Here is a 26428-nt window from a genome sequence, read left to right as displayed (position 1 = left end):
GTGATATTTATGCTAGATTTTGCTAAAAAAATTCAAAAAATAAGTTAATTTCATTTTCTTTGGTGACAAAATGAAATCATTTAAATTTGAAAACCAGTAAACATCCACCCATTATTTTAACACTCCTTTAAAAGGCCTTTCAGCCAAAAGGGCGTCCCTTTGGAATAGGTTTTGATCCAAAATCAATGCAAAATCAGTTAACTAACTCATGACGTGTCACATGACAAGGTAACATTGGCGCATCTTTATGAACATCAGTTTCACAAAGACACATTATGTAACGGTACAGTGGAGAAGGAGAGGGCACACATCATTCTTAATACAAAAGAATGATGTGTGTAATTAATCCAAATCCGTGTGGTGTGACTATGTGATGCGAATAAATGTTGAGTGTTACCGGATCTCTGAGCCTGCCTCCATCCCCTTCCAGTGGTCAGGGGATGGAGCGAGGCGTAGTTGTCCAGGGGGCAGGCGAGAGGTGGAGATCCGGGGAGGCAGTAGGAAGTCCAGAGGGAATCCGGGGAGACGAGACACACAACTCGAAACCAAGGAATGACGCAGAGCTGCAGGATGACGACACAGGACAAGACACGTAGAGAAAAGAGGAGGGGAAACACAGAGAGCGAGGAAGCACATAGGCGAGGAAGGCTAGAGACGTGTAAGGCTTACTGTACAGGTACAAGTATCTACGTTCTGGCACTGGAACGCAGGACACACTCAGTGTGGCGGCAGGTGCTTGAGTCATAACACATTAGGCCCAAAAAAGTCAAACTTTGAATGCTGTTGTGTAATGACATTCTTGGATGCAGGGGCAGGTTTCAAAGGTTTTATTGTAGTTCAAGGAAAGGTACAAGGGAGTAGGCAACAATGTAGTCAAAGGCAAAAATAGTTCAGCAACAAACAAAGACTAAAGCTAAATGCTACAAACGGACAGGACCGTGTGGTCAGGCTAAAGTATTTTAAAGAAGAGGGTATATATACAGATGTTTGGTAATGAGTCACAGGTGAGTGTAGAGTGTGGAATAGCAGAGTCTGATTGGCAATGAGCAGATGAGCAGACAGCTCAGTGTAGTTAATAGACTGGAGGTGAGTATCTATGGAGTGAGGGAGTGGGCGAGGTCCTGACATTTTGGGTAAAATAAAATCCTGCGAGCGTCAGGGCAGGGCACTGGGATGGGGAACCAAACTCCAAAATGCAGAAACCTCAGTGTAGGAAAACGACAAGAATGTATTTAGAGACTTTGCTGATAGGGGAAGGCTGGGCAGCGAGCAAGGCAGGATTCAGGCAGGGTGACATTGAATCACGGTGTAAAAAGTACCCAATAAGCAAGAGGTCAAAAGTTGTGACAAAAGACAGGACGAAGTCGCCACACCTTAAAAACGAGTGGGTTTTTTTTTACGTGTAAATAAATGAAAGTAAAATAATGGATGAAGGAATTATGTAATATATTTGGGAGGGTTCTAATGTTTTTAAGACTGTTGAGTAGAGGCAACTCAGACATCAGCGTGGATCTACGTTAGCTTTATTTTTCAACTCACTTATGTAAACAACTTCCGCAATGTACGTAAAGTGTAAGAAAATACGCCACAGCGTCAATTCCGGTCGTTTAACAATCGTTATTTCTTCGGAGTTTAATTATATATATACATATATTACATATAGCCTATTATTTGCGCACTATTGACTAGTGATGTATCAAAAATTTGGCGAATGAATAAAGACTTGGCTCACCGAAACCGGATGTTGTGATGACGTATCCACATCCGTTGGCAGGCTGCTCGCCCAATGCTGACGAAAAAGTCACATATGGGTCGCATTCAGGTCGCATTGCCGTTTGGACTGAAGTCACATTTGAAAAGATCAGATTCCAATGGGATTTGGACTGATGTGGCCTGAATCTGATGTCAAAATATCAGATTTGAAGCACTTTGGAGCGTTTAAAATCCAATGTGAGTTACTTGAGGGCAAAAAAAATCAGATTTAGTGTGCAGTGTAAAGAGGGCCTTTAAGACCCTGCGCATACCCAGAGTTTTCTAAAAAGATTGACAAACAATGTAAAAGTAACAGAATGTGTATTAGAACACATTTTAATTTTGTGTCGTGAGGATTTAGTTTTGAAGACGCACGTCAGAGTACGTGCTGAATTCCTCTGCTGCCCTCCTATTTGTCTGCCTCGCTCTGCCAGTTTTCCTGGAGACAATGGTCGGCATGGAATAAACCAAAGAGTCCTCGTCTCTCTGAGGAAACAAGTCATGTGAGACATGAGAAGAAGCTGAAAACCAAGCAAAGATGCACAGAACTTTTTTACAATCTTCCTTTTACCTGCTGGATGTGACTGAACGTTTCATCGAGTGTTTGTGGACCAGCTGAAAAATTTAAGAAAAAGCATAAAAGAACAACCTGATGATGATTTATTTTTCTTACCTTTGCAGCAAAAACTGTTTTTTGTCCTGATCTTGTTGATGAGGAAGGCTGACATGATGAAACTTAAGGCCAAAGCAGCACTCAAGACAAAGATAACATACTTGGATGAATCAGAGCTGCTTGAATCTGAATGGTTGTGATTAAAAAACAGTCGATATTTTTAGTAACAAACACTAATGATGAATTTGTCGATACAGATGAATAAATTCTTACCTTCAATGATGACTTTTATTGGATTTCCCATGAAAATCCTCCCACATGTGACCACAGCACACAAGTAAGTTCCAGCATCAGAGGAGTTGACGTTCTTTGAGAAAGTGTGGACACATTTCTGTGTGGACTTATCTTTGATCTTCTTGCATTCGTCATGAGCGTAAACAAAGCTGGGATGGACACTTTCTGGTCCAGTTCTGAACCAGGACACTTTGTGTCCATCCTGACAGATGTCATTCCCAGAGTGGGAGAGGACTGAGCACTGCAACTTCACAGGCGGTCCTGGTTGGACTTCAGAGACAACAGACAAGGAGGGTTCTGGTTCTGGGAAGAGTGCAAGACAAATTGAAGTCTTTCAGCACTCTGTGACTTTGATTCCACAGATCGACATTCACTTCTGTTGAAATCTTGAAGGTAAAATATACTGATGTGTTAATGCAGAGGTTACATTTCTTGTAGTGCATGTAAAAACATGTTCATCACAATAAAATATTATTTGTTCATTTGGACATTTGAAGACTGCGTTATTGGTCAAGTTAAAATCATTATCTATAAACAGAAGGTATGTCACAAAGTATGGAGAATGTATTATTCAAATTGTCTTCTAATTATTTGTTGTCATATTTACCTGTGACCTGAAGGAATGTTCCATTTAAAAACAGGAGTTGACCTAGTTTTGCTTTTAAACAGTAGTAGATCGCCGTATCACTTTTCTCTACTTGACTAATTTGCAGGACAAATTCTCCTTGTTCCTTTTTGGCTGTGATGCGACGTCCAGTATTTGATGTTCCATATTCAACAGAGCCGGAACTGTAAGGTGCCGTTTTAGCTAAAACTTCAGGCAAGTTTGCAGAAACCAATCGGATCCAAAATAAGTAATTTATATTTCCATAATCCTCGTAGGAACATGTCAGAGAGACACTTTGTCCAGGTCCAACAGTCTGAGTGGAAAAGGTGTAAGCACCTGTACATGCAGAAGAGAAAAAGAAGACATATTAATAAGAGTCATGTACAGTATGAACATGTCTCCATTGGAACTGAGCATGGACTTACCTCCACTTTGGAGCAGGAGCAGCAGATGAAGCACGATCCACATTTTCTCCTCTCGTTTGACCAAGTGAACATCAGACCGTCTAGACAGCATCTTAAGATTATTGACAGGAACCACATCATACCAAATGGGAGGGAACTATTTTGCTGCTATCTCATTGGCTCATTGGTGCCGCCTCTACCTCAGTGGAAATATGTCCAACCAAACTTTCCGGTCTCTTTGTTTCATATTCTCACAGTGGTTCTTTTTGTGTATTCGGGTGGGAACGGTGAATGTGATACCATACCATACCAACTTTATTCATAAAGCCCTTTAAAATGCATAATGTAAACCGCGTTTGGTATTATTCCAGATTTAGTAAAAAGCTATTTAAATACGGACCATCAACCATTTTACTTGTAATAACTATGCAAGCAACTGTTTTGTCTTTGCAGATTTGAGCACATCAATAAACTAATAAGTTAAGAAGCATCTGTACTGGATTTTGCTAAAACATGAGTTAATTTATTTCATTTTCATTGACATTAACAAAAAAGATTTATATCAAAACTCTTTTTAGAGGCTGACCCTTCCATTGGGATAGGTTTTGCAAAACAAGTATATACGTATGTTTGAATTATGTGCAGTTGTCATTTTGAACTGAATAAGTGATTAGAATTTTTCCCATAAATACATTTTAACACAAAACAGGTATTTAAGTGCTTCCTCCCCCAGAGGTGTAACTCTCCCCTGGCTAAGGTAGAGATCCTTCCGCAGGGTTGTGTAAGGGAACTTTTTTCACAACTTATACGTCCTTCATTTAGTTAAGTTAGATGTCTTCTCAACGCTGCACCATTCACACCGTTCAATCTCTGCCTTAGTGATTTGTTATTTTTGAAGTGGTTTAGCCTTTTTAAGACCTCACTTTTGTTTGCTTAATGAAAGACTGTATTCCTTGTATATATATATTTGTATTATTTACTTCGGAAGAATCACCCTAACACCTAGATCTACATTCTTGTGACGTTACTGATACCTAGTGACTAGTCAGTATCAATACATAAATCGCAATTTGTTTATGTCTCCCTTAAAAAAACACAATATCATAGATTCAACTAATCACTGACTATGGGAAAAATCTAACAAATCAAGTTTGTCTATGAAAATCCTAAGTTGAAGACGGACCAAAAATTATTAAAATTGTCAGACCTTTTAGTGGTTAGCCGTCAGAAGTTCCACTGCAAAGACATGGTATGAAATGTATTACTGTAATTGATCTAATTAAGCTTTTATTTTTTTACCACCATGCTTGACTGTAGGGATGGTACATGCCTGGTGATGAGTGGCGCCTGGTTTCCCCCAAACATGATGCCTGATATTCACGCCAAAGAGTTCAATCTTTGTCTCATTAGACCAGAGAATTTAGTTTCTGATGGTCTGAGAGTCTTTCAGGTGCATTTTGGCAAACGTTCTGAAAAGAAATGGTTTCCGTTTGGCCACTTGACCATACAGGCCTTATTGGTGGTTTGCTGCAGAGATGGTTGTCCTTCTGGAAGGTTCTCATCTTCACACAGAGGAATTCTGTAGGTCTGATAGAAGTGACCATGGGGTTCTTGGTCACCTCCCTGACTAAAGCCCTTCTTTTTTGATCGCTCAGTTAAGCCAGCTCTAAGAATAGAGTCCTGGTGGTTCCAAACTTCTTCCATTTATGAATGGTGGAGGCCATTGTGCTCATTGGGACCTTCAATGCAGAAAATATATTTTTTTTGTACACTTCTCCAGATTTGTGCCTCGAGACAATCCTGTATCGGAGGTCTACAAACAATTCATGCGACTTCATGCTTGGTTTGTGCACTGCCATGTATTGACAAACATGAGACTTTATATATAGACAGGTGTGTGCATTTACAAATCATGTCCAACCAACTGAATTTATCACAGGTGGGCTCCAATTAAGCTGCAGGAACATCTCAAGGATGATCAGTTAAAACAGGATGCACCTGAGGTCACTTTCGAGCTTCATGGCAAAGGCTGTGAATATTTATGTACAATTGATGTCTTTCTTTTTTCTTTTTTTTTTGCACAACTTTAAAAAAAAAAAAATGACATTCTCATGATTTATAAAGTAACCTGAAGCAAGTAACAGCAAATGTAATGTGGTAAAATATGCAAGTAGTAAGCCTATAAAAACTACTGAAAAACGCCAAAATAAATATCCACCATGTTCATTTCTAACGCCACTAATTAACCTGCAAGTTTATGCTGATGATAATGCAACACTTCTTACTGCAAACTGTAAATAAAAAGTACTGAACATTTTTTGGTATTCTTCCTGTGTGCAGTCGTTGCAGCAATCGTGTATGAAGTTGTCGCACACTTGGACAGGAAGAAAAACTCCGTCTGAGTTCACACTTTTTTTATTTTAAAGGTTAACCACAACAAGTTTCAACTTCAACAGTGTTTGTTTGAGGGAGTAGCTCATTTATTTATGCAAGTCAACTTTTAAGGAAGAGTTACAGCGTGAGACTGATCTACTAGAAGTGTGCGTGTATTAAAACAGGTGAAAACGTGATAACACACACAAAGCTGATCTACTAAACTGGAGCGTACAGGATTGTGTCTCTTAAATGAGCATTTGACGTGTTTGTCTTCATGAATATGCAGAATATATGCTGATTATCACAACGCATACAATACTGGAAGGAGGAGATGCAAATAGAATCATTTAGAACACGCTGTGTGATTTATCAAGACTGAAACTGTTCTGCTGCCGCTGTTTTAAGTTTTTACTTTGCACGTTTGAAATGTGAGTGCAAATGGGCGTGAGAAAGGAGGCAATCGTGCTGCAAAGACAAACAATAGAGATAAAATCCTCCGTCTTTTGTGTGTGTGTCAACATATCCATCCTTTTTCTACCGCTTGTCCCTCTCGGGCATTCACACACCAGGGCCAATTTAGTGTTGCCAATCAACCTATCCCCAGGTGCATGTCTTTGGAGGCGGCAGGAAGCAGTACTGTCAAAAATAGAAATATTAGACATTGTCTATTCAAGAAACATCCTATTATAATTTTAAAGCTGCTGGATGACTTAATAGGCTGATTAAAACATATTTAAATGATTTGTTTGATATTTTTTGTTGTATTAATAATATATCTCTTATATGGAAAATGTCTTGCAACATTCATTTGCATGCATAATATATTGATATGCATAAAATCTATAGGGACAAAAAAGTTTCCTTTGCTACAAAAAGACTGCAAAGTTATTAAAAGTAGTAAACAAATAGAACCACTGTGAGAAAAAGATACAAAGAGACGTTTGGGTGGACATATTTCCACTGAGGTAGGGGCGGCACTGATGAGCCAATGAGATAGCAGCAAAATAGTTCCCTCCCATTTGGTATGATGTGATTCATGTCAATAATCTTAAGATGCTGTCTAGATGGTCTGATGTTCACTTGGTCCAACGAGGGGAGAAAATGTGGATCGTGCTTCATCTGCTGCTCCTGCTCCAAAGTGGAGGTAAGTCCATGCTCAGTTCCAATGGGGACATGTTCATACTGTACATGACTCTTATTAATATGTCTTCTTTTTTCTCTTCAGCATGTACAGGTGCTTACACCTTTTCCACTCTGATTGTTGGACCGGGACAAAGTGTCTCTCTGACATGTTCCTACGAGGATACTGGATATATAAATATTTTATTTTGGATCCGATTGGTTTCTGCAAACGGCCCTGACATTTTAGCTGCAATGTCATCTTACAGCTCTGCTGAACGTGGAACATCAAATACTGGACATCGCATCACAGCCAAAAAAGAGCAAGGAAAATTTGTACTGCAAATTAGTCAAGTAGAGAAAAGTGATTCGGCGATCTACTATTGTTTAAATGTACAACAATATACGAATACCATGATGTTTTTGAAAGGAACATTCCTTCAGGTAACAGGTAAATATGACAACAAATAATTAGAAAACAGTTTAAATGAACAATTTTACATATTTTAATTGTTACATAATATCTGTTTATAGATAACAATGTTAAATTGACTACTCTCCCAATAATTTGGCTTACAAATATCCAAATGAACCAATATTTTATTGTGATGAACATGTTTTTACATGCACTACAAGAAATGTAACCTCTGCATTAACACATCACAGTATTTTTCACCTTCAAGATTTCAACAGAAGTGAATGTCGATCTGTGGAATCAAAGTCACAGAGTGCTGAAAGACTTCAATTTGTCTTGCACTCTTCCCAGAACCAGAACCCTCCGTGTCTGTTGTCTCTGAAGTCCAACCAGGACCGCCTGTGAAGTTGCAGTGCTCAGTCCTCTCCCACTCTGGGAATGACATCTGTCAGGATGGACACAAAGTGTCCTGGTTCAGAACTGGACCAGAAAGTGTCCATCCCAGCTTTGTTTACGCTGATGACGAATGCAAGAAGATCAAAGATAAGTCCACACAGAAATGTGTCCACACTTTGTCAAAGAACGTCAACTCCTCTGATGCTGGAACTTACTTGTGTGCTGTGGTCACATGTGGGAGGATTTTCATGGGAACTTCCATAAAAGTCAACAACACCCAAGGTAAATATTAATTTATTAGTATTGATGGATTTAACATAAGTATTTGTTGCGAAAAATATTGACTGTTTTTTCATAACAATCCAGATGGTTGCAACTGGGATTCAAACAAGTATGTTATCTTTGTCTTGAGTGCTGCTTTGGCCTTAAGTTTCATCATGTCAGCCTTCCTCATCAACATGATCAGGACAAAACAATGTTTTTGCTGCAAAGGTAAGAAAAAAAGTGCATTATCAATCATCATTGGGTTGTTCTTTTATGCTTTTTCTTCATTTTTTCAGCTGGTCCACAAACACTCGATGAAACGCTCAGTCACGTCCAGCAGGTAAAAGGAAGTTTGTAGAAACTTTCTGTGCATCTTTGCTTGGTTTTCAGCTTCTTCTCATGTCACACATGACTTGTTTCCTCAGAGAAACGAGGACTCTTTGGTTTATTCCATGCCGACCATTGTCTCCAGGAAAACTGGCAAAGCGAGGCAGACAAATACGAGGGCAGCAGAGCAATTCAGCACGTACGCCGATGTCTATCTTTGTGACTCAGTTCTCACGAAACAAAATTAAAATGTGTTCTGATACACATTATATTACTATTACACATTCTTATACTTTTTTCCTGTAAGAAAATGATAATGGAGACACAAAGAAGAGGTGGGAATAAATAGGCTCTTTTTCTTCCGGCTCCTTTTCGGTCATGTTGATTTTATGTGAGTTGAAGTGTGATGTTTTTCAATGTAACATGTTTAAAGTAACTGAACTACTCCCAATACTAATAGATTTCAAAGTAAATTGAAGCAAGTAACAGCAAATGTAATGTGGTGAAAGATGTGAGTAGTAGGTCTATTGATGACAACTACTGAAAAACGTTGTACTTTTGTGCTGACTGCCAAGTTAAATATCCACCACATTTATTTCTAACGTCACTATCCAACATTCATGCGTATGCTGATGATAATGCAACACTTCTTATTCCAAACTGTAAATAAAAAGTATTGGACATGTTTCAGTATTACTTGCTGAAAGTCGTTGCAACAATCGTGCATGAAGTTTAAGCACACTTGGACAGGAAGAAAAAGTTATTCTTAGTTCACAGTTTGTTTGTTTTTATTTCAAAGGTTAACCACAACAAGTTTCAACTTCAACAGTGTTTGTTTGAGAGACTTTTAAGTGTGTGTGACAGAGAAAGAGTTACGGAGTGAGACACGCATACATTTGTCTAAATATGGCCAAGGACCAGTGATGAACAAGCTAATTGGAAAATGTAGTAAGCTTAGCTACAAGTTACTCTCGATCAAATGTAGCTAAGCTACAGGGGAAGCTATCACTAGAGAGTTGTAGTAAGCTACACTACAAGCTACACGGCAAAAGTAGCTTGCTACATCAAAGCTACATTTAACAACATTTCTATCTATGGGCCCACTGTTACGGCACACGCGCGCTCCTTGCTTCCCTCTTCTGCTGGAGCGCTCAGAGCAGGGGTCACCAACGCGGTGCCCGCGGGCACCAGGTAGCCCGTAAAGACCAGATGAGTAGCCCGCTGGCCTGTTCTAAAAATAGCTCAAATAGCAGCACTTACCAGTGAGCTGCCTCTATTTTTTAAATTGTATTTATTTACTAGCAAGCTGGTCTCGCTTTGCTCGACATTTTTAATTCTAAGAGAGACAAAACTCAAATAGAATTTGAAAATCCAATAAAATATCTTAAAGACTTGGTCTTCACTAACTGACAAAGAAACAGATAACAGATTTGGTGTCCAGTTCAAAGTGTGACATGATTTATTTAAAAATTTGAGAGTTGACTTTTGTATTTTACATGAGTTAGTATTTGTACAAACATGGTGCAAAGTAATTCATGATTTGTTAAAAAATGTTAGTGGCTAGCTAGTTAAAATGGGATATTGTGATTTCACAAGACTGTCTCAGAAGTGATCATTTGAAAATGTTCAATTTGAAAAATGTGCACTTAGAGAAAATATAAAAATAAAGTGTTGCATATTGATATTTATCTGTTTCTATATATATATTTATTGTGAGAAATCATTGAGATGATCAGTGTTTCCACAAAGATAAATATCATTAATTATTAATAATAACATGTAAATTCAGCAAATTGGCTATTTCTGGCAATTTATTTAAGTGTGTATCAAACTGGTAGCCCTTCGCATTAATCAGTACCCAAGAAGTAGCTCTTGGTTTCAAAAAGGTTGGTGACCCCTGGCTCAGAGGCTCCGCTGTGAGCACCAGACACGCCCCCGCGCTCGTCACGCAGACCGCGCCCACACTCCGCCGCAGCTGGAGACAACCTACAAACAACGCACCTGGCTTTGATGAGGGACGACAGTATAAAGAGCCCCGACGCTGACTCCTCGTCGTCGGAACGTCGCTCTGCTCGCAGTAAGCTTCACGTCTCTGACTTCCCTCCAGCTTCCGTTTTTGCCTATTTCCTTGTGCCTCTTTTCCTGATCCCAGTGTTGTCTTTCGTTTCCCCCACAGTGCCCGTGTCCCAGCCTCGCTGTATACCTCCGCTGCCATATTTCCCTCCTGGACTCTGCTTGCTCTCCCCGATCCTTGACCCAGTTTTGGACTTCCGGATTTTGCCCTCCTGCTCTCGACCCCGCTTGTACCGTGGACTCTCTCTTGGTTCATTCCCCTTTGGACTTGGACGCTTTTCATTCAACACGCACCTCAACAAACATTACGGTATTAATATGGTTAAATTCACACACATAGTTTCTCATGCAAACACATAGTAGCATACACACCCCATTCACTCATCAAGCACACAATAAACCTGTTGAGCTTGATATCCTGTTGTCGTGCCGTCTCCTTCCCCAGTTCGACATAACACCCACATGTATGATATCAATGTTAATGTGATTGAGAGCGTACAAATGGCCTGAATGATTGTGAACTAGCATGTGTTTGTATTTGGTCACGGAATCCTTAGAATTATTCTACTAAGGAAATATGCCCTTAGTTAGCTTCGGGTGCAGATGTCCATCACGAGCTCTCTAGAGAGTGGTGTAAGTCAATTGGAATCCTAAAGAAATGCAGGTTTGGAGGAAGTGTAAAGACATGAGCAACATCTGGCAGGAAGCCCCCAGAGGTAGGAGTAGAGGATATGGGTTGGAGGTCACCCGACTCAAACTGATCAGAGTAAGAATGTCAGGGAAAGATTGACTGGCCAAACAAAAAACTGGGCTTTGTCCAGACTGGCAGGCTTCAAGGCTAGAGTTACGACGACTGGGGATCTTCGTGTAAAAGGTACTTAAGGACGGTGGTCCGAGAGGACATCAGAAGAAAAATCAGACCCATACTCTTTCTCCTAGAAGCTGCAGTTCCAGTCTGAGGCTCGATGAAACAAATAAAGCTTTTTGTTTGACGATTCCTCGTTGGCGTCTTCTTGGATCATCACCCATCACATGACCAACAAAGATACACAACTACCTAGCTACATGGGTCTAAAAGCAGCTAAGCTACAGGAAAAGCTACTCGTTAAGAAAGTAGCTAAACTACAGGAAAATATACTAGTTAAAAAAGTAGCTAAGCTACCGCCAAGTTACTCAAAAATTTAGTTAAGCTACGGAGCTTAGCTTGCTACGGCCCATCACTGCCAAGGACACACAATATTGTGGGTTTCCTGCACGTCATCTTCATCACTAAAGAAAAATCTAATCTGCGGGGGAGAATTCCTCTGCCAATTTCAAGTAGGTCTCTTTTTTTTTTTGAGTCGTCAGCTTGAAGCGTCCCTCTGTCTCCGACTGCTTCATCGTCCTGTGACATGAGTGCGTAGCTGTTATGATTTTGCTTCTGGTTTCGATGACCCGCCTTATCTTGCCTCTGATTGGCCAGTCCATAATGTTTCACCCTGTTGCGTTGACCAGCTCTTCGTCCCAGGGATTTTAAGCTGCTGGTCACTCCCAAATTCTTTTAATGGCAGATATGCTGAAGTTTAATTCATCACCAGGCAGTTTGTATTTTGTGGTTTATTCTCAAAGCTTTGAAGACAAACGTGAGACCAAATCCAGTACACAAGCGTTCCCTCGCCCAGTCTAGATCGATCTCCCCTCAAACCCACGGAAGTGCTGTGTTCTTCCATCCGTCCCTCGCTCCAACCCCCCAGATACGTTCTGTCCTACCCCCCTCTTCCCCTTCCTCCTCCCCACCTGCTGTCTGCCAGCCCAGCACCGCTTTGTGCCCTTATCTCAGGAATGTTATGGGAGTCTCAACAGAGAGAATATTCAACGCTCTGACTCTCTCATCAAGGACACTCGAATGCTAGCACTTTGTACCAGACGAAACATTAGCTGATGAAAATATGACTATAGGAGATACAAAAGAAGTAACACTTAAATATGGATATATGTAAAAGATCTGGTTCCATCAACCCTAACCTTAGCCAAATGGGACTCATCATACGAACACCAACCAATCATCATGGATGTTCTCCGTATGTATGGTTGTTCTCACTCATCCAAGCCATTGTATTTTCTCCATATTTTTTCGTTGGCCTGGATTCGCAGTCCTTTTTCTCTCTTTGTAGCTTGTAGCTTTGATCTAAGCTACTGTGGTAAATTATACCGTGTACCATTTTCTTATATGACTGTGAACTAGCATGTTTTTGTATTTTGTCACAGCATCCTTTGGAGGATTCGGGTGCAGCTGTCCATCACAAGCTCTCTTGAGAGCGGTGGCTCTTGACCCCATGACAATTGGAATCCTAAAGGAATGCAGGTTTGGAGGAAGTGTAAAGACATTAGCAACATCTGGCGGGAAGGCCCCACAGGTATGAGTAGAGGATAGGGGTCGGAGGTCACCCGACTCAAACTGATCAGAGTAATAATGTCAGGGAAAGATTGACTGGCCAAACAACAAACTGGGCTTTGTCCAGACTGGCCGGCTTCAAGGCTAGAGTTACAAAGAGTGGGGGTCATTGTGCAAAAGGTATTTAAGGACAGTGGTCCGAGAGGACATCAGAAGAGTAATCAGGCCCATACTCTTTCTCCTGGAAGCTGCAGTTCCAGTCTGAGGCTCGATGAAACAAATAAAGCTTTTTGTTCGATGATTCCTCGTTGGTGTCTTCTTGGCTCATCACCCATCACACGACCAACAAAGATACAACACTACCTAGCTACATGGGTCTAAAAGGAGCTAAGCTACAGGAAAAGTTACTCGTTAAAAAAGTAACTAAGCTACAAGAAAATCTACTCGTTAAAAAAGTAACTAAGCTACCGTCAAGTTACTGGAAAATGCAGTTAAGCTAAGTAGCTTAGCTACAAGTAGCTTGCTACGGCCCATCATTGCCAAGGACACACAATATTGTGGGTTTCCTGCACGTCATCTTCATCACTAAAGAAAAATCTAATCTGCGGGGGAGAATTCCTCTGCCAATTTCAAGTAGGTCTCTTTTTTTTTGAGTCGTCAGCTTGAAGCGTCCCTCTGTCTCCGACTGCTTCGTCGTCATGTGACATGAGTGCGTAGCTGTTATGATTTTGCTTCCTGGTTTCGATGACCCGCCTTATCTTGCCTCTGATTGGCCAGTCCGTAATGTTTCACCCTAACCTTAGCCGAATGGGACTCATCATACGAACACCAACCAAACATCATGGATGTTCTCCGTATGTATGGTTGTTCTCACTCATCCAAGCCATTGTATTTTCTCCATATTTTTTCGTTGGCCTGGATTCTCAGTCATTTTTCTCTCTTTGTAGCTTGTAGCTTTGATGTAAGCTACTGGGGTAAATTATACCGTGTACCATTTTCTTATATAATTGTGAACTAGCATGTGTTTGTATTTGGTCACAGCATCCTTTAGAGGATTATTCTACTAAGGAAATATGCCCTTAGTTAGATTCGGGTGCAGATGTCTATCACAAGCTCTCTTGAGAGTGGTGGCTCTTGCCCCCATGACAATTGGAATCTTAAAGGAATGCAGGTTTGGAGGAAGTGTAAATACATTAGCAACATCTGGCGGGAAGCCCCCACAGGTAGGAGTAGAGGATAGGGGTCGGAGGTCACCCGACTCAAACTGATCAGAGGAAAGACTGACTGGCCAAACAACAAACTGGGCTTTGTCCAGACTGGCCGGCTTCAAGGCTAGAGTTACGACGACTGGGGGTCATTGTGCAAAAGGTAATTAAGTACAGTGGTCCAGGAGGACATCAGAAGAGTAATCAGGCCCATAATCTTTCTCCTGGAAGCTGCAGTTCCAGTCTGAGGCTCGATAAAACAAATAAAGCTTTTTGTTTGACGATTCCTTGTTGGCGTCTCCTTGGCTCATCACTCATCAGACGACCAACAAATATACAACACGACCTAGCTACATGGGTCTAAAAGCAGCTAAGCTACAGGAAAAGCTACTCGTTCAAAAAAATAGCGAAGCTACCGTCAAATTACTGGAAAAGGTAGTTAAACTACATAGCTTAACATCCACACCTTTAGTAGATCAGGCCCTTTGTGTCTCACTCTGTAACTCTTTCTCTGTCACACACACTTAAAAGTCTCTCAAACAAACTTGTTGAGGTTGATCTTTAAAATTAAAAAAAAGTGTGAACTAAGAAGGAGTTGTTCTTCCTGTCCAAGTGTGCTTCAACTTCATACACGATTGTTGCAACGACGCCATACAGCAGGAATACTGAAACATGTCCAATACTTTTTATTTACAGTTTGCAGTAAGAAGTGTTGCATTATCATCAGCATACACATGAATGTTGGATAGTGATGTTAGAAATAAACATGGTGGATATGTATCTTGGCAGTCAGCACAAAACTACAAAGTTTTTCATTAGTTTTCATGGCGAGACCTACTACTCACATCTTTCACCACATTACATTTGCTGTTACTTACTTCAGGTTACTTTGAAATCACAATAAATCAAAGGTCCTCTTGGTCGTGGTTCCAACATATGACAAAGAAAAAAGCCTGGCAACAATAATGCTTTTATAAAGATGAAACAAAAAAAACATTGCCTTGATAATTTAGATATCCAAGTATTTCAATGAGTGCCCTAAAAAGGATAATAAAACTTTTAAGATAATTTCCAAAGCCTTTTTGCAGTATTGGGAATATTTATTTAAACAAGTTACATTGAAGAACATCACATTTACACTCACATAAAATCAACATGTCCGAAAAGGAGCAGGAAGAAGCAGAGCTTATTTATTCCTACCTCATCTCTGTGTCTCCATTTTTATTTTCTTACAGGGAAAAAAGTATGAGAATGTGTATTATTAACATAAAGTGTATCAGAACACATTTTAATGTTGTGTGGTGAGGATTGAGACATGATGACACACGTCAGTGTACGTGCTAAATTCCTCTGCTGCCCTCGTATTTGTCTGCCTCGCCTTGTCAGTTTTCCTGGAGACGATGGCATGGAATAAACCAAAGAGTCCTCGTCTCTCTAAGGAAACAAGTCATGTGTGACATGAGAAGAAGCTGAAAACCAAGCAAAGATGCACAAAAAGTTTCTACAAACTTTATTTTACCTGCTGGACGCGACTGAACGTTTCATCGAGTGTTTGTGGACCAGCTGAAAAATTGAAGACAAATAAGGAAGCAACAGCCTAATGATGATTGATAATGCGCTTTTTTCTTACCTTTGCAGCAAAATCTGATGTTTGTCCTGAACTTTTTGATGAAGAAGGCTGACAAGATGAAGTTTAAGACCAAAGAAGCACTCAAGACAAAGATAACATACTTGTTTGAATCACAGCAGCTGGAATCTGAACGGTTGTGATTAAAAAAACAAACTGTCAGTATTTATAGCAACGAACATTAATGATGAATAAGTCAATACAGATGACTAAATTCTCACCCGTAATGTTGACTTTTATTGGATTTCCCATGAAAATCCTCCCACATGTGACCACAGCACACAAGTAAGTTCCAGCATCAGAGGAGTTGACGTTCTTTGACAAAGTGTGGACACATTTCTGTGTGGACTTATCTTTGATCTTCTTGCATTCCTTATGAGCGTAAACAAAGCTGGGATGGACACTTTCTGGTCCAGTTCTGAACCAGGACACTTTGTGTCCATCTTGACAGATGTCATTCCCAGAGTGGGAGAGGACTGAGCACTGCAACTTCACAGGCGGTCCTGGTTGGACTTCAGAGACAACAGACACGGAGGGTTCTGGTTCTGGGAAGAGTGCAAGACAAATTGAAGTCTTTCAGCACTCTGTGACTTTGATTCCACAGATCGACATTCACTTCTGTTGAAATCTTGGAAGTTAAAATATACTGATGTGTTAATGCAGAGGTTACATTTCTTGTAGTGCATGTAAAAACATGTTCATCACAATAAAATATTTGTTCATTTGGACATTTGAAGACTGCATTATTGGTCAAGTTAAAATCATTATCTATAAACAGAACGTATGTCACAAAGTATGGAGAATGTAATATTCAAATTGTCTTCTAATTATTTGTTGTCATATTTACCTGTGACCTGAAGGAATGTTCCATTTAAAAACAGGAGTTGACCTAGTTTTGCTTTTAAACAGTAGTAGATCGCCGTATCACTTTTCTCTACTTGACTAATTTGCAGGACAAATTCTCCTTGTTCCTTTTTGGCTGTGATGCGACGTCCAGTATTTGATGTTCCATATTCAACTGTAAGGTGCCGTTTTAGCTAAAACTTCAGGAAAGTTTGCAGAAACCAATCGGATCCAAAATAAGTAAATTATATTTCCATAATCCTCGTAGGAACATGTCAGAGAGACACTTTGTCCAGGTCCAACAGTCTGAGTGGAAAAGTTGTAAGCACCTGTACATGCTGAAGAGAAAAAGAAGACATATTAATAAGAGTCATGTACAGTATGAACATGTCCCCATTGGAACTGAGCATGGACTTACCTCCACTTTGGAGCAGGAGCAGCAGATGAAGCACGATCCACATTTTCTCCTCTCGTTGGACCAAGTGAACATCAGACCATCTAGACAGCATCTTAATATTATTGACATGAACCACATCATACCAAACGGGAGGGAACTATTTTGCTGCAATCTCAGTGGCTCATCTGTGCCGCCCCTACCTCAGTGGAAATATGTCCACCCAAACGTCTCTTTGTATCTTTTTCTCACAGTGGTTCTATTTGTTTTGTATTTTTGTGGCAAAGAAAACTTTTTTGTCCCTGCAGATTTTATGCATATCAATATATTATTATTCTATAGTCTCTGTGCTGGATTTTGCTAAAACTAGATTGATTTTTTTTCATTTTCAATGACAACTAAAAAAATATTGTTTTATTGTCCTTCCATGTCAAATGGAAATAATATTGCATTTCCATTTACTCCCAGAATATTTTGGTTGGCTGTTGTGATGGTGCATCTGGAATTATCCAAAATTGCATGTAATAATGCATGCAAATGAATGTTGCAAGACATTTTCCATATAAGAGATATATTATTAATACAACAAAAAATATCAAACAAATCATTTAAATGTTTTAATCAGCCTATTAAGTCATCCAGCAGCTTTAAAATTATAATAGGATGTTTCTTGAATAGACAATGTCTAATATTTCTATTTTTGACAGTACTGCTTCCTGCCGCCTCCAAAGACATGCACCTGGGGATAGGTTGATTGGCAACACTAAATTGGCCCTGGTGTGTGAATGCCCGAGAGGGACAAGCTGTAGAAAAAGGATGGATATGTTGACACACACACAAAAGACGGAGGATATTATCTCTATTGTTTGTCTTTGCAGCACGATTGCCTCCTTTCTCACGCCCATTTGCACTCACATTTCAAACGTGCAAAGTAAAAACGCAAAACAGCGGCAGCAGAACAGTTTCAGTCTTGATAAATCACACAGCGTGTTCTAAATGATTCTATTTGCATCTCCTCCTTCCAGTATTGTGTGCGTTGTGATCATCAGCAAATATTCTGCATATTCATGAAGACAAACACGTCAAATGCTCATTTAAGAGACACAATCCTGTACGTTCCAATTTAGTAGATCAGCTTTGTGTGTGTTATCACGTTTTCACCTGTTTTAATACACGCACACTTCTAGTAGATCAGTCTCACGCTGTAACTCTTCCTTAAAAGTTGACTTGCATAAATAAATGAGCTACTCTCTCAAACAAACACTGTTGAAGTTGAAACTTGTTGTGGTTAACCTTTAAAATAAAAAAAAGTGTGAACTCAGACGGAGTTTTTCTTCCTGTCCAAGTGTGCGACAACTTCATACACGATTGCTGCAACGACTGCAAACAGGAAGAATACTAAAAAATGTTCAGTACTTTTTATTCACAGTTTGCAGTAAGAAGTGTTGCATTATCATCAGCATAAACTTGTAGGTTAATTAGTGGCGTTAGAAATTAACATGGTGGATATTTATTTAGGCGTTTTTCAGTAGTTTTTATAGGCTTACTACTTGCATCTTTTACCACATTACATTTGCTGTTACTTGCTTCAGGTTACTTTGAAATCACAATAAATCATGAGAATGGGAAAAACGTTGTGCAAATTAAAAAAAAAAATTTAAAAAAAAGAAGAAAGACATCAATTGTACCGTATTTTCCGGACTATAAGGCGCACTTATAATACTTTTTTTTCCTCAAAACTCGTCAGTGCGCCTTATAACCCGGTGAGCCTAGTGTAAGGAATACGTTTGGTTGAGCTTACCCACCTCGAAGCAATTTTATTTGGTACATGGTGTAATGATAAGTGTGACTAGTAGATGGCAGTCAAACATAAGAGATAAGTGTAGGCTGCACCGTTTGATGTGCTTCAACATACGAGTATTATTATGTTGTGTGTGTATGAGGTAAGACATATCTGGCGTTTTGTTTCGCAATATTATGAAAAAGCAACTTTTCTGACCTTCTGGTACCTGCTGATCTGTATTTGGGTTTTTGCAAAAATCCTAAAAAAAATTGCTCGGGTCCAAATTGTTGCGTCCCAGCAGATCTTCCTCCCAGGGAATTTAAGTTGCTGGTCACTCCCAAGTTCTTTTGATGACAAATAAACTGAGTAGAAGGACCACCAGAAACAGAATAGGTATATTGTAATTTATTTCCAAAGCTTTGGAAATAGAATGAGACCAATCCAGTACAGAAGCGTTCACTAGCGCAGCTAAGATCGATCTCCCCCCCAAACCCACGGAAGTGTTGTCTTCTTCCATCAGTCCCTCGCTCCCACCCTCGTTGTTATGGCTACTCCCTGAGTTATGGCTACTCCCTGCATCTCTATCTTCTTGTTATGGGACATTCATCCTCCGCTGTTGCCATTTTTAATATAAAGTAGTGTAAAGTTTGTACTTATATCTGTCAGTAAACTCGCCATGAAAGCGCTAAAACATACCGGTCTAGTGAGTTTACATTATTCACCCAAGGAACTTTAGTTATTAGAGCACCGGTCGGACGTTTTTTCACGGGACACATTTCCGTTGTTGTTGTTTCCGGATGAGGAGATGCTGCTCCGTTATTGATTGAAGTAAAGTCTTAATGTCATTAAAACAGTTAGCTCCATCTTTTGACACTTCTTCCACACCCGTTCTTGCACGCTACACCGCTACAACAAAGATGACGGGGACAAGACGCTGCTGAAGGTGAGCCATGTAAATAAGACCGACCACAAAACGGCGCATCCTGAAGTGACTGTCAGAAACAACTTGAAGATGATCTGTAAAACATCATCTATGCAACATTTTGACCAAAGAACCACCATTACATGTTATGTAGACCACAAGGAAGGGTTTTACATTTAGAAAAAAATAATAATAATATGACTCTTTTAATGCGCCCTATAATCCGGTGCGCTTTATATATGAAAAAGATCAAAAATAGACCATTCATCAGCAGACTCCACGGTCCGGAAAAAACGGTACCTAAGTATTCACAGTCTTTGCCATGAAGCTCAAAAGTGACCTCAGGTGCATCCTGTTTTAACTGATCATCCTTGAGATGTTCCTGCAGCTTAATTGGAGCCCACCTGTGATAAATTCAGTTGTTTGGACATGATTTGGACAGGCACACACTTGTCTATATACAAACCCCGTTTCTATATGAGTTGGGAAATTGTGTTAGATGTAAATATAAACGGAATACGATGATTTGCAAATCCTTTTCAACCCAAATTCAATTGAATGCACTACAAAGACAAGATATTTGATGTTCAAACTCATAAACTTAATTATTTTTTTGCAAATAATAATTAACTTGGAATTTCATGGCTGAAACACGTGCCAAAGTAGTTGGGAAAGGGCATGTTCACCACTGTGTTACATGGCCTTTCCTTTTTAACAACACTCAGTAAACGTTTGGGAACTGAGGAGACACATTTTTGAAGCTTCTCAGGTGGAATTATTTCCCATTCTTGCTTGATGTACAGCTTAAGTTGTTCAACAGTCCGGGGGTCTCCGTTGTGCTATTTTGGGCTTCATAATGCACCACACATTTTCAACGGGAGACAGGTCTGGACTACAGGCAGGCCAGTCTAGTACCCGCACTCTTTTACTATGAAGCCACGTTGATGTAACACGTGGCTTGGCATTGTCTTGCTGAAATAAGCAGGGGCGTCCATGGTAACGTTGCTTGGATGGCAACATATGTTGCTCCAAAACCTGTATGTACCTTTCAGCATTAATGGTGCCTTCACAGATGTGTAAGTTACCCATGTCTTGGGCACTAATACACCCCCATACCATCACACATGCTGGCTTTTCAACTTTGCGCCTAGAACAATCCGGATGGTTCTTTTCCTCTTTGGTCCGGAGGACACGACGTCCACAGTTTCCAAAAACAATTTGAAATGTGGACTCGTCAGAACACAGAAAACTTTTCCACTTTGTATCAGTCCATCGTAGATGAGCTCAGGCCCAGCGAAGCTGACGGCGTTTCTGGGTGTTGTTGATAAACGGTTTTCGCCTTGCATAGGAGAGTTTTAACTTGCACTTACAGATGTAGCGACCAACTGTAGTTACTGACAGTGGGTTTCTGAAGTGTTCCTGAGCCCATGTGGTGATATCCTTTACCCACTGATGTCACTTGTTGATGCAGTACAGCCTGAGGGATCGAAAGTCACGGGCTTAGCTGCTTACGTGCAGTGATTTCTCCAGATTCTCTGAACCCTTTGAAGATATTACGGAGCGTAGATGGCGAAATCCCTAAATTCCTTGCAATAGCTGGTTGAGAAAGGTTTTTCTTAAACTGTTCAACAATTCGCTCACGCATTTGTTGACAAAGTGGTGACCCTCGCCCCATCCTTGTTTGTGAATGACTGAGCATTTCATGGAATCTACTTTTATACCCAATCATGGCACCCACATGTTCCCAATTTGCCTGTTCACCTGTGGGATGTTCCAAAAAAGTGTTTGATGAGCATTCCTCAACTTTATCAGTATTTATTGCCACCTTTCCCAACTTCTTTGTCACGTGTTGCTGGCATCAAATTCCAAAGTTAATGATTATTTGCAAAAAAAATAAAATGTTTATCAGTTTGAACATCAAATATGTTGTCTTTGTAGCATATTCAACTGAATATGGGTTTAAAATGATTTGCAAATCATTGCATTCCGTTTATATTTACATCTAACACAATTTCCCAACTCATATGGAAACGGGGTTTGTAAAAAGTGCACAATAGCATTTTTGTACATACATAAATAGCACCAAAATAAATTCCTGAAATTCAAATAAAAACAAAAAGGCGTCTCTGTAGTCTGCAGTACCAAAGTGACATTTCATTAAAAATTACAATTAAATTTTGAAACATAGTTTATCTTCAATTTCGACTCTTTAAAATTCAAAATTCAACCGAAAAAAAGAAGAGAAAAACTAGCTAATTCGAATCATTTTGAAAAAATTAAAAAAAGAATTTATGGAACATCATTAGTAATTTTTCCTGATTAAGATTAATTTTAGAATTTTGATGACATGTTTTAAATAGGTTAAAATCCAATCTACACTTTGTTAGAATATATAACAAATTGGACCAAGCTATATTTCTAACAAAGACAAATCATTATTTCTTCTAAATTTTCCAGAACAAAAATTTTAAAAGAAATTCAAAAGAATTTGAAATAAGATTTAAATTTGATTTTACAGATTTTCTAGATTTGCCAGAATATTTTTTTTGAATTTTAATCATAATAAATTTGAAGAAATATTTCAAAAATATTCTTTGTCGAAAAAACAGAAGCTAAAATGAAGAATTAAATTAAAATGTATTTATTATTCTTTACAATAAAAAAAAAAAATTTACTTGAACATTGATTTAAATTGTCAGGAAAGAAGAGGAAGGAATTTAAAAGGTCAAAAGGTATATGTGTTTAAAAATCCTAAAATCATTTTTAAGGTTGTATTTTTTCTCTAAAATTGTCTTTCTGAAAGTTATAAGAAGCAAAGTAAAAAAATTAATGGATTTATTTAAACAAGTTAAGACCAAGTCTTTAAAATATTTTCTTGGATTTTCAAATTCTATTTGAATTTTGTCTCTCTTAGAATTAAAAATGTCGAGCAAAGCGAGACCAGCTCGCTAGTAAATAAATAACATTTTAAAAATAGAGGCAGCTCACTGGTAAGTGCTGCTATTTGAGCTATTTTTAGAACAGGCCAGCGGGCTACTCATCTGGTCCTTACGGGCTACCTAGTGTCCGCGGGCACCGCGTTGGTGACCCTTGATTTACTGTGAAGCTGGTATTTTTAAGTGTTGAAAATAAGGGCCGGGCCATAGGGACAAAAACTCATATCCCGATATATATTGGCTGTATATTGCCAAAAGTATTTGCCCACTCATCCAAATGATGAAAATCAGGTGTCCTAATCACTTGGCCCGGCCACAGGTGTATAAAATCAAACACTTAGGCATGGAGACAGTTTCTACAAACATTTGTGAAAGAATGGGCCGCTCTCAGTGAACTATCATAGGATGCCACCTGCGCAACAAAACCAGTCCTGACATTTCTTCGCTCCTATATATTCCAAAGTCAACGGTCAGCTTTATTATAAGAACATGGTAGAGTTTGGGAACAACAGCAACTCAGCCACCAAGTGGTAGGCCACGTAAACTGACAGGGAGGGGTCAGCGGATGCTGAAGCGCATAGTGCAAAGACTTTCTGCACAGTCAGTTGCTACAGAGCTCCAAACTTCATGTGACCTTCCAATTAGCCCACGTACAGTACGCAGAGAGCTTCATGAAATGGGTTTCCATGGCCGGGCAGCTGTATCTAAGCCATACATCACCAAGTCCAATGGAAAGCGTCAGATGCAGTGGTGTAAAGCAGTGGTCCCCAACCACCGGGCCGCGGCCTGGTACCGGTCCGTGGATATATTAAACCAACATAAAAATCACAAGATACACTTACAATTAGTGCACCAACCCAAAAAACCTCCCTCATTCACACTCATTCGCACAAAAGGGTTGTTTCTTTCTGTTATTAATATTTCTGGTTCCTACATTATATATCAATATATATCAATACAGTCTGCAGGAATACAGCCCGTAAGCACACATGATTGTATTTTTTTATGACAAAAAAAAATAAAATAAAAAAATACCGTCTGGGCTTCTCTGCTTAGGCTGCTGCCCCCGCGACCCGACCTCGGATAAGCGGAAGAAAATGGATGATGGATTGATAAACTTGATTGCATCACATAAAGTTTCTCAAACAAATCAAATCACCAAAAATTATTCCCGGGCGCGACCACCGCTGCTGCCCACTGCTCCCCTCACCTCCCAGGGGGTGATCAAGGGTGATGGGTCGAATGCAGAGAATCATTTCACCACGCCTAGTGTGTGTGTGACAATCATTGGTACTTTAACTTTTTAAACTTTTAAATGTCCAAACAAACATTTCACAAAGTGATCACTGCAGACACAGGCATCGTATGATTGTATTCCACGAGATAAAAGTGATATTTTTGCAAGCCTTTGTCGTGCTTTCATTTTTCCCCTTACTTTATTACCTCTATGAAAAACTTATTTCAGGAGTCTATGAAAGCTTTTTCTTATCTCTACGTCTGCACGACTGGAACACCCAAGACGTGTTCTACTCAAACTCGACACTCACTCTAACTTGTTTTAATGTTACACTCAAGCTGCTTGACCATCGTGTGAATGAAGCTGCAGAGAAGAAAGAGGACGTGACGTCAAATTATTTAATGGTTGAAATTATCTGGAAGACATGGAGGGAGTAGTCGAAAGGAAAAAAAGAGTGAAAATCCAGGAAAATTATGAATTTTGGTGGAGGATAACATAGTGTGAATGCTCACAGTCATTCACTATATGTTATTCTAAAACTAAATTCTACAAAACCCAAAACCAGTGAAGTTGGCACGTTGTGTAAATGGTAAATAAAAACAGATGTTTTGATTTGCAAATCCTTTTCAACTTATTTCAATTGAATAGACTGCAAAGACAAGATACTTAACATTGGAAATGGTAAACATTGTTATTTTTTGCAAATATTAGCTCATTCGATGCTTGCAACGTGTTTCAAAAAAGCTGGCACAAGTGGCAAAAAAGACTGAGAAAGTTGAGGAATGCTCATCAAACACTTATTTGGAACATCCCACAGGTGAACAGGTGGGTGACGTGATTGGGTATGAAAGCAGCTTCCATGAAATGCTCAGTCATTCACAAACAAGGATGGGGCGAGGGTCACCACTTTGTGAACAAATGCGTGAGCAAATTGTTGAACAGTTTCCCAAGGAGCTATTGCAAGGAATTTAGGGATTTCACCATCTAAGGCAGGGGTTTCCAAAGTGTGGCCCCGGGGGCCATTTGCGGCCCGCAGGTCCTTTTTTAACGGCCCCACGACACATTCTAAAAATACGATTAAAAAATGATCCAAACATAAAAAGTGGTATAAAAGAGCAAACAGGTGAAATGTAACAAGAAAATGTTACAATGTTTACTCTAATAACACAAAGCTGCCATGCAGGCTGTTTCTTTCTTTAAAAAAAATGATGAATCAAAATCAATGTTATTATGAATTATTGACTTATTCAAGGCTCCATTTACATCACATTGAATATTCCAATTTGAGATAGTTTTTTGGGAAAATGCTGCATATTTTGTGTTTGCCATTTAAAAAACAGGGGGTTTTTTTTGTTTTTTTAAAAGAAGGGCCTAAAACAAACAAACAAAAAACATGAACAACAATAAAAATTATAATTGACGGATAGATCTGAACTTGATCTTGAGACAATTGTGTTTAAAAGTTAAAAAAAATGTATGATTTATTTTTTTTAAACTTTACTGAGCAGGACCTTTTTGGATCCCCAATCATTTTAGTGGGACTTTCATTGCTCAAAAAATAATAATTAATTAAAATAAATGTCGTTATTGACCTTTTTAAGGCTCCAATTATTATATAATCCAAAATATTCCACTTAATATTTTTATTGGGTGAAAATATTGCATATTTTGTGTTTTTTCCATAAGAAACAGGATTTCTTAAATCTTTAACAACTTTATATTGACAGATAGACCTAATGTTGATCTAGAGATTTAAACCTTGAATAATACTGAATAATGACACACTTTTTATATTTTTTTGACCAAAACCCTTTGATCAAGCTTAAGTGGAGGCCTCAATGTATATTTTTTCAAACATGTATTGGTTTTTAAAATAAAAAATATCAAAATGGCCCCCACTTGTTTTGATTTTTCAGTGTGCGGCCCTCAGTGGAAAAAGACACCCCTGATCTAAGGTCTGTAATATCATCAAAAGGTTCAGAGAATCTGGAGAAATCACTGCACGTAAGCAGCAAGGCCGAAAACCAACATTGAATGCCCGTGACCTTCGATCCCTCAGGCGGTACTGCATCAAAAAGCAACATCAGTGTGTAAAGGATATCACCACATGGGCTCAGGAACACTTCAGAAAACCACTGTCAGTAACTTCAGTTGGTCGCTACATCTGTAAGTGCAAGTTAAAACTCTACAATGCAAAGCCAAGGCCATTTATCAACAACACCCAGAAACGCCGCCGGCTTCGCTGGGCCCGTGCTCATCTAAGATGGACTTATGCAAAGTGGAACGTCTCCGCCAAAGCGGAGGACTCTTTCCGTTTCCATTCAAGTCAGTGTCCGTTTCGCATCACAACCGCATGTGTGTTTTAGTATACACCAAGTCTGGTTACTCTTTTCTGTCTCTCTCTCACACACACACACACACACACACACACACACACACACACACACACACACACACACACACACGC

The 26428-nt window shown here is 39.3% G+C and overlaps 1 protein-coding gene across 1 annotated transcript; it reads left to right on the top strand.

The window, feature by feature from the left end:
* The first annotated feature begins 7099 nt into the window (after window positions 1–7099).
* On the top strand, window positions 7100–9064 carry LOC133644903 (uncharacterized). The gene is made up of 6 exons (XM_062039658.1): window positions 7100–7190; window positions 7272–7616; window positions 7932–8258; window positions 8343–8468; window positions 8537–8580; window positions 8666–9064. Exons 1-6 carry the CDS (start codon window positions 7100–7102, stop codon window positions 8813–8815), a joined length of 1083 nt encoding a protein of 360 aa, XP_061895642.1. The 3' UTR covers window positions 8816–9064.
* The last annotated feature ends 17364 nt before the right edge of the window (window positions 9065–26428 follow it).

The sequence above is a fragment of the Entelurus aequoreus genome, linkage group LG28 (genome assembly GCF_033978785.1).
Source record: "Entelurus aequoreus isolate RoL-2023_Sb linkage group LG28, RoL_Eaeq_v1.1, whole genome shotgun sequence".
In the NCBI taxonomy this organism is placed as follows: domain Eukaryota; kingdom Metazoa; phylum Chordata; class Actinopteri; order Syngnathiformes; family Syngnathidae; genus Entelurus; species Entelurus aequoreus.
Note: the sequence above shows the minus strand (reverse complement) of the source record. Positions and strands in the feature narration are given on the sequence as shown.